Consider the following 9,811-nt stretch of genomic DNA (forward strand, 5'->3'; position numbering starts at 1 on the left):
GATTGCTCTACCTGGCAAGGATCTCATTCAGATTCGATGGAGAAATCAAAAGCTTTACAGACAAGCAAAAGCTAAGAGAATTCAGCACCACCAAACCAGCTCTACAACAAATGCTAAAGGAACTTCTTTAAGTGGGAAACACAAGAGAAGAAAAGGACCTACAAAAACAAACCCAAAACAATTGAGAAAATGGTCATAGGAACATACATATCGATAATTACCTTAAACGTGAATGGATTAAATGCTCCAGCAAAAGACACAGGCTCGCTGAATGGATACAAAAAGAAGACCCATATATATGCTGTCTACAAGAGACCCACTTCAGACCTAGGGACACATACAGACTGAAAGTGAGGGGATGGAAAAAGATACTCCATGCAAATGGAAATCAAAAGAAAGCTGGAGTAGCAATACTCATATCAGATAAAATAGACTTTAAAATAAAGAATGTTACAAGAGACAAGGAAGGACACTACATAATGATCAAGGGATCAATCCAAGAAGAAGATATAACAATTATAAATACATATGCACCCAACATAGGAGCACCTCAATACATAAGGCAACTGCTAACAGCTCTAAAAGAGGAAATGGACAGTAACACAATAATAGTGGGGGACTTTAACACCTCACTTACACCAATGGACAGATCATCCAAAATGAAAATAAACAAGGAAACAGAAGCTTTAAATGACACAATAGACCAGATAGATTTAACTAATATTTATAGGACATTCCATCCAAAACCAGCATGTTACACTTTCTTCTCAAGTGCGCACGGAACATTCTCCAGGATAGATCACATCTTGGGTCACAAATCAAGCCTCAGTAAATTTAAATCATATCAAGCATCTTTTCTGACCATAACACTATGAGATTAGAAATGAATTACAGGGGAAAAAACGTAAAAAACACAAACACATGGAGGCTAAACAATACATTACTAAATAACCAAGAGATCACTGAAGAAATCAAAGAGGAAATCAAAAAATACCCAGAGACAAATGACAATGAAAACACGACGATCCAAAACCTATGGGATGCAGCAAAAGCAGTTCTAAGAGGGAAGTTTATAGCTATACAAGCCTACCTCAAGAAACAAGAAAAATCTCAAATAAACAATCTAAACTTATACCTAAAGGAACTAGAGAAAGAAGAATAAACAAAACCCAAAGTTAGCAGAAGGAAAGAAACCATAAAGATCAGAGCAGAAATAAATGAAATAGAAACAAAGAAAACAATAGAAAAGATCAATAAAACTAAAGATATAAGCATTGCCAGATAAAATACAAGAGGTCCAGCTAAATTTGAATTTCAAATAAACAACATTTTTTAAGCATAAGTATGTCCCATGAAGTCTTTTTTTTAAAATATTTATTTATTTGGCTGTGCCAGGTCTTAGTTGCAGCATAAGGGATCTAGATCCCTGACCAGGGATTGAACCTGGGCTCCCTGCATTGGGAGCACAGAGTCTTAACCACTGGACCACCAGGGAAGTCCCCCATGAAATCGTTAAATAAATTATTTTTGTTTACCTGAAATTCAAATGTAACTAGACATCCTGTATTTTCATTTGCTAAATCTGGAAACCCTAAAAGGAGTACATATTGCCTGATTTCATTTACATGAAACCTAGAAAAAGGGAAACTAATCTATGATATCAGAAAACAGATTAGTGGCCACTTGGGGCCAGAGAGAACTTTGGGGAATAAAATTGCTCTGGACCTTAATTATAGTGCTGGTCCATGGATGTATACATTTAGAAGAAACCAGATGGATGTATGCTGAGAATGGGAAATTTTATTATATGTAAATTTAACCTCAACGCAATTGATTTTTTAGACTATTGGACCTTCCCAAAGCTGGCTTCTTGACTTCTGCATAGATGAAAACATCTCATGCTTCGTATTCTATTTGCTGGGAATCCCTTTCATATATTTCTTTCCCATATTGGTGTTTTGAGCCTTATAGGTCTGCTGTTTTCTCTTACTTTCAAATGAGGCAATTTTGATGCTTGGTTTAGGAAATTTCAGCTGTCCCAAACTGCTGGTAAAAGAAATCTCAGCAAGGTAAGAAGGAGAAAAAGCTGTGTCATCTCTGACAGCGATAGAAAAGTGGGTATGATCACCAGGGCCTTTGCAGATGCCATTTCCACCCTCTGGAACATTGCTCCCTCCCTCTTTGCCTATTGAAAACACCTGTCAGCCTTCAGATCTCATCCTGAGTGTCGCTTCCTCAGCAAACCTCCAGCCATGACACCATTTCCTTTGTTGCAATACTCAGCAAGTGTTTTTCAGAACACTTAGCCCCGTTTGTAAATAAACACATTTGTTGTCAGTGTATTTGTTTCATGTCTGTCTCTCTCAGTACTCAGTGTTTCCTGGAGGCAGGGACCAAGTTTATGTGTGTTTACCCTGTTCTCCCGAACATGCAGCCCAGTGTCTGGCACACAGCAGGTGTTTGACACATAGTCGGTGAAGGTTGAACCAAAGAGGCTGTTTCCCCTGTGTATCAGTCAGCCATTGCCGCCAAACAAACCACCCCAAAACTTAGAGGCTTAACACAACAACCATGTCTTCTGTCATGATTCTATGCGCAGTTCTGAAGGTTGGGGTGGGCTTTGCTACAATCCCTACTGACCCTGGGCATCTGGGGAACTACTCACACCTTAGAGCTTGGGTTTCTATGGGCCACCAACCCCACACACATACATACATGCATTGGGAGAATTAGCGGCGAGGACACATATTTTTTATGTTGGCTTATAAAAAGGAAAAACCTTACTCACTATTACATCCACCATCAGTTCCTAAGAAAAGGACAGTTGGAGCTCCCTAACGTAGGGAGGAGTAGGCTGAGTTCTCTTCCTGAGGTGGGGCAGGGGGCTAGGATACTAGAAAGGACAGATGAGGGGAATTGGAACAGTACAGCAAAATGATATCTCTGGAGCCCCTCTCTTCCTTAGCCCCCCCCCCCAAGCTCCCAGCCCCCAGGGTCTATCAGAACCCACATCTAATAACCCTTCATGGGCTCTGATATTGATCTCTGGGGCCACCAAGGCTCTTGCTCAAGACTCCTTCCTGGACCTTATCTGCTCCAAACTCATTGGCCATATTCTGGCCATATGCCCCCTGACTCTAACATGGGCTCAAGGCTGGTGACTTCCCAGGACAGACAGAGGAGACAGACAGAGCTCTCTCAGCCTGACCCCTGCCCTCGGACACAGCAAACGGTGACACGGGACTGGGATTTGGAGGGAAGGGCCTCAGGGAGCGCAGAGGATGGGGGTTTGAGAGCAAGGACAGTTGACATGCAGCAGGGGTGTATGAAGAGGAGGATGTGGCAAAAGAGGTTAAGGTTCTGGAACACTTCCTCCGGGTGAAGAACTTTCTCATGCCTCTCACGTCTGCTCCACCAAGGAAGAGCTAGTTGACTATTTTCATCACTGCTGCACCCCCAGTGCTTAGAGTGTGTGACATACACTATGGGCTTAATGCATATTAGCCAATCATTTGTCAGTTATTTATTGAGTGCTTGCTATGTGCTAGGGGCTTGATTCACCTCTATGGAGCTCAGAGTCTAGTGGAGGAGACAGATGAGAATCAGATAATCCAACAAACTCGGGTCTAATTGCTACTGATCGCTCTCTCTTAATAGATGAGAAGCTTTTGCAAGAGAGTCTGCTTCAGTCAAGGTGGTCAGGGAAGGCTTTGGGGGAGGGAGGGAAATTTTTGCTGAGAGCTAAAGAAAGAGTAAACTTTTAAAAAGTAGAGGGAAAGGAAGGATGTTCCAGACAGAAGGAACAGTATGTACAAGGGCTCGGAGGTGGAAAGGAACACGGTGAGTTTCAGTAAGGGAAACAAGAGCAGGGAAGCTGCAATGTAGTGAGTGAGAGAGAATTCTGGAGCGGGTGGCGGGGGCCCCACCATACATGCCTCAGAATCTGTGTCAAAGACACTGGTCTTTATCCCAAGAGCGATGAGGACCCACAACAGTTTTTCAGTTGGACTTTTGAAGGATCATTCTGGCTTCAGTGTGACAAATGTCTTGTGGGAGTGAAAGTATAGGAGCAGGAAGATGAGTAGTAGGTGGGAGATGCTGGGCGCTTGGACGGAGGGGCTGGGGAGACAGGAAGAAGTGCACAAACACAAGAGGCTTTTTGGAGGCAAAATCAACTAGGCTTTGTGATGAATTGGAGGTGGGGGAAGAGAGAGAGGTGTTCAAGGATTCTATACCCCTATCTCAGGTGAGCAAACTGAGGCTCAGAGAAGGAAATTTCTTTGCCCAAGATCACACAGCCAGCATCTCAACTAGAATTTCAACCTGTGACTGTCCCATGTCTAAGCTCACATGCTTTCTCCAACACTAGATGTCTCTTCTCTCTTTACACTAACCCTTGGTGCTCACACTCAGGCTCAAGGCTGTAAATAACATTTAAATTCTAACGATGCCCACATGTCTCTAGCTGGAAAATCTCTCCAGTAATCTCACTGCCAATATCTAACTGCCTATTTAGATGTCTAACAGGCAAACTCAAACTCAACGTGTCCAACACTCAACTCCTGGTCTTACCCCAAACCTGTCCTCCCGCCACTGTCTTCCCCATCAGTTGATGGAGCTCCAACTTCCAGCTGTTCAACCATCTGTGGTCACCCCTTACTCTGTTATTCCTCTCACTCTGCACATCCAGCCCGTTAGCAAATCTGGTCAGCTCTGCCTTCAAGATGCATCCAGGATCTGTTTCTTACTACCTCCTCTGATATCTATTACCATGATCCCAGTCACCATCATTGTTCACCTGGATTTTTGCAAAAGCCTCCTCAACTGGCCTCCTGCTTCCATCCCAGCCCCCTTCAGCCTAGTTTCAACCCAGAAGCTGCTGTGATTGTTAAAATCTAAGTGAGAACCTGTCCCTCCTCTTGTCAAGAGTCTCTTGTGGCTCTTACCTCATTCAGAGTAAAATATGGGGGAGTCCTCACTGTGGCCCACAAGATGCTGCATGAATGGACCCCACCCCCTGTCTCATCTCACTTCCAACCCCTCTCCCCATTGCTCACTGACCTTCTCACTGTTCCTTGGACATAGTAGGCATGGGCCTACCTTAGGGTCTTTGCACAGCTATTACTGCTATCTGCAATACTCTTCCTCCAGATATTCATATGACTTTCTCCTTCACCTCCTTCAAATCTTTACTCAAATGTCAAAGCATTGTTCTTCTGCATGTAATGTGTCATATTTCTCTGGCTGCTTTCAAGGTTGTCTGTTTTTGGATTTCAACAGTTTGATTATGGTGTGCTTTTCTTTTATTTATTTTGCTTGGAGTTTATTGAAATTCTTGGATCTGTAAGTTAATGTCTTCCAGCAAATTTAGTAAATTGTCAGCCATCATTTCTGCAAATATGTTTCTGTCCCATTCTCTTTTGTTCTCCTTCTGAAACTCCACTTATTTGTAGGGCAGACTGACTGATACTATTTTACAGGTGTCTGAGGTTCTATTTACTTTTCTTTAATATTTTTTCTCTCTGTTCTTCAGGTTGGATAATTTCTATCAATCTATCTTCTAGTTCACTGATGTCATTTCCAATTTTTTTTTCTTTTTTTGGCCACACCATGTGGCATGCTGGATCTTAGTTCCCAGACCAGGATTGAACCCCTTGCATTGAGAGCGCAGTCTTAACCACTGGACCACCAGGCAAGTCCTGTCATTTCCAATCTTTTGTGAAGTCCAGTCAGTAAAATTTTCATTTCAATTGTTATAGTTTTCAGTTCTAGAATTTCCATTTGACTCTTTTTTTTTTCCAGTTTCTCTTTCCTACTGTTTCCCCAACTGGTTATTAATTATGCATATCTTTTCCTTTAAGTCTTTGAATATTTGTATTAGGTGCTTTAATGTCTTTGCATATTGCAATATCCATGTTATCTCAGATTTGTTTTCTTTCTTTCCTTCTTTTTCTTTCTTTTCTTTCTTTTCTTTCTTTCTTCCTTCCTTCCTTCCTTCCTTCCTTCCCTCCTTTCTTTCTTTTTTGCCATGCTGCATGGCTTGTGGGATCTCAGTTCCCTGACCAGAGATTGAACCCAGGTTATGGCAGTGAAAGCCTGGAACTCTAACCACTAGGCCACCAAGGAACTCTGTCAGATTTGTTTTCTATTGACTCCTTTCTTTATTGAATATGGCTCATGCTTTCCTGTTACTTCACACGTGTAGTGGTTTTTAATATTTATTTATTTATTTATTTGGCTGCTTTGGGTCTTCATTGTGGCTTCTCTCTAGTTGTGGTGCACAGGCTCCAGAGTGCGTGGGCTCAGTAGTTGCAGGACGCAGGCTTAGTTGTCCTGCAGGATGTGTGATCTTAGTCCCCCGACCAGGGATCGAATCTGCATCCCCTGCATTGGAAGGTGGATTTTTAACCATTGGACCACCAGGTGGTCCCTGTAGTGGTGTTTAATTGGATACTGGCATTATGCATGATATATCGTAGAGACTTTGCATTGTGTTTTGTTCCTCTGAAGAGTGATTCTTGTCCCAGCAGGCAATTAAGTTGGCTGGACTCAAACTCCAAACTCTAATCTCTGTGGTGGGCAACAACTGAAATCTTTGCTTAGTTCTTTCAAATTCCAGCTGTTGCTTTTTCACCAGGCATCCTGGGATCTCCCCTGAATATAAATAATTTAGTCGGTCAAGGATGTGGACAGATTTCATATGCAGATTTTGGAGCCCTCTCCCTGCGGCTCCCTTCCTTCCACAATTCCCTCCCTTCTCACTATTTTTCTGGCTGATGTACCAGCTCAATAACTCTCTCCTCTCACACCTGAAGCCAATGAGGATGCAGCAATTGCAAAATGCTCACACCCAAAAGATGCAAACTCACAACGGTGACCTCATGCAGTTACCCTATCAAGGGTAGACTCTCTTCCAGTTTATGCTTGATTTTGATCACTCTCCAACGTCTTCAAACAGTGGATTGATTTTTAAAGTTTCGTATAGATTTTATAACTTTTTTAATCTGCCAGACTGTCTCACAAAGCTACTCTGACATAATCAAAAGTCAAAGGCCACTCTTTTTTATTTTGTATTACTTTTCTCCCACAGCACTTGTAATCTTCTAAAGTTGTACATCATGGATTTATTTATTATATGCACTGTGTTTCCCATCTGACACCCCCCATTAGGGTGCAAGTCCTATGAGGGCCTGTTTTGTTACATGACTCAGTTCCAGTACCTAGAGCAGTATCAGAGTGACATAATAAACATTCAATAAAAATATATTGAATGGAAAAATGAATGAAGGGGTCTCAGAGGGGGCCATGGGCTCTGAATAGCAGTGAAAGGTAACTTGTAGCTCTGATATGTGGTCCTTCCTCTTCTAGAAAGATGAATTCTACCTCTGCTCCCAAATGCCATCCTCAGGAGATGGAGTGCCTCCCTCCACCAGCTGACCACAGTTATCATGTCTGTGTCCTTTGTGGTTGGTGTAGTGGCGAATGGGCTGGCGCTCTGGATGACTGTTCTCCGAATGCCGCGAACTTTTACTACCATCTGGTTCTTCAACCTGGCCCTTGCTGACTTCACTGTCTTACTGTCCCTGCTTATCACCATATAGAGTGTAGCAATTGGCCAGTGGCTCCTCAACGATGTGGCCTGCAAACTTTACATGGTCTTCTTGGTCCTCAGCTTCTTTACCAGCATCTGCCTCTTGGTTCTCATCTCTCTGGACCGTTGCATCTCTTTCCTCTACCCCGGATGGTCCTGAAACCACTGCACTGCGCAGCAAGCAAACTGGCTGGCTGGCTGCTGTCACTTGCTCTCCATACTTGATTTTCCAGACCACTGAAGAACAGAAAGGATGTGTCTACCGCTGCTTCAATATTGACATAGAGAATAAGGGGAAGGAGAATCCAGCTCCCAGGATAGGAAGTGAGTGGTTTTGAAGAGGAAAATGACTGTGACCATCATTCACTTCCTGCTGGGTTTCTTGGTGCCCTTGGTGATCATCAGTACCTGTGCCCACCTCATCTGCGCCAAGTTCCAGCAGGAGGGCTGGGTCCATGCCAGCCAGCCAAAGAAGTTGCTGTTGGTGTTGGTGAGCGCCTTTTTCATTTCCTGGTTCCTGTTTAACATGGAGCTCTTGGTCCAATTGTAGCAACCGCAGAACGAACCTGACTCTAAGACGCTGCTCATCCTCTGGGCTACCTTCTCCCTGGGCTGTTTCAACAACTGCCTCAACCCTTTCCTCTTCATTGGCAGAGATTGCCAAGAAAAGTTTTTCCAGTCTTTGCCTTTTGCCTTGGCCAGAGCATTTGGTGAGGAGGGGTTTTTCAGTCAGCCTGTCCCCAGGGTGAAGCCCCCAGGGTATGATGGAAACCTTCACGTACAAGCTGGAAATCCTTCTGCTTAGTTTGCAGCCCCTTCCCTAGGCTGACTTCCAAGATTCTGCCAAATCCTGCCTCTTCTTTCAGGAAGTCTTCCCGGCAATCTCTTATCTAAATCTTTTAATTATAAACATCTAGTTTTCCCCCAGTATCCATCCTATCCTTCCTTTATAGTAAGACTCCTACTTGTTTTAAACTATTTACGTGGTTAGCCAAGGAAAAAAGACTACATTTCCCAGTGTCCCTTGCAACTAGATATGGCCATGTGACTACTTTCTGGCCAGTAGTATGTGAGTGAAAGTAATCAGTGTAATTTCCTTGAAGTGCCCTTAATGGAAGATGCCTGCTCTCCATTCCTTCATTTCCCCCTTTCCATTGTCTAGAATGCAGATGTATCAGTTAGCTTTGCAGTGTAACAAACATCTCCAAACTTAGAGGCTTAAAATAATAACCTTTCATGATTTCTTTGGGTCATTAACTTGGGCTGGGCTCAGCTGAGCAGTTTTCTGTTTTGGCTGGGCTTCCTCAGGCATTTGTGGTCAGTTATGGGTCAGCTAAGTGACTCTGTTTCTGGGAGGGGTTGTTGACCTCAACTAGGTTGTTGACCTCAGCTAACATTCAGCTAGGATGATGGGATTGATCAAGCCATGTAGTTCTCATCGTCCTGCAGGCTGACTGGGGCTTTTTCACATGGTGGCTGGGGAGGGTTCCAAGAGCAACAGGGGAAGCATAAGACCTACACTTGACACTTTGCACAACGTGACTATTTTCAAGGGGTGGGGAAATAGATTCCACCTCTCAAAGGGAAAATCTGCAAAGTGACATTGCAAAGGAGCAGAGATACAGGAAAGTGTGCAGAACTGGGGCCATTTTTGCAACCTGCCACAGCATTTGTGGTGGTGAACTATGTGGAAAGTGACTGTGTCCCCATACTAGGGCTGGAATACTTACATCCACGCTGTGAAGAGAGAGGTTTCAATTTCTAGCTCATTGAAGCAACTGTTGTTTATTTGTGTCTCTGTTATGGCAGCTGAATTAATACCTTAACTATTATGCTCCGGAACTTGTGTGAGCAACATAATAAATATCCTTATTGTTGAAGCCATTTGGAGTCAGGTTTTCTGTTACTTGAAACCAACAGCAGCCCTACTGATACAGATAATAAATACTCCTTTCTGGGAACAGAAATCCTGGTGGTCCTTGGTCACAGTGGAACATTCCCTTGGTTCTGGGTAGAGGAAAACATTTGTTTCATCCTAATCAAAAGCTCTCATCCAACTTGTACATAATCAGAAGAAGGCGCTCTGGTCCTACTCTGATTAGCCCTGAGAACTTCCCACCTGGAGCCTCAGTTCTCCCGACTCTGTAAAATAAGACCAAATGCCTTCATCTTTCATGGATAAGGAGAGGACAAAATGATACAATGACTGAGCATCAGGAA

The 9,811-nt window shown here is 43.3% G+C and overlaps 1 protein-coding gene across 1 annotated transcript; it reads left to right on the forward strand.

Moving 5' to 3' along the window:
• The first annotated feature begins 3,807 nt into the window (after nt 1-3,807).
• GPR32 (G protein-coupled receptor 32) lies at nt 3,808-8,356 on the forward strand. The gene is given in 5 exon segments (XM_019927416.1): nt 3,808-3,840; nt 7,434-7,783; nt 7,785-7,918; nt 7,921-8,318; nt 8,321-8,356. Coding segments are annotated over 5 exon segments (951 nt in total).
• Nucleotides 8,357-9,811: the final 1,455 nt, after the last annotated feature.

The sequence above is a fragment of the Tursiops truncatus genome, chromosome 19 (genome assembly GCF_011762595.2).
Source record: "Tursiops truncatus isolate mTurTru1 chromosome 19, mTurTru1.mat.Y, whole genome shotgun sequence".
Lineage (NCBI taxonomy): Eukaryota > Metazoa > Chordata > Mammalia > Artiodactyla > Delphinidae > Tursiops > Tursiops truncatus.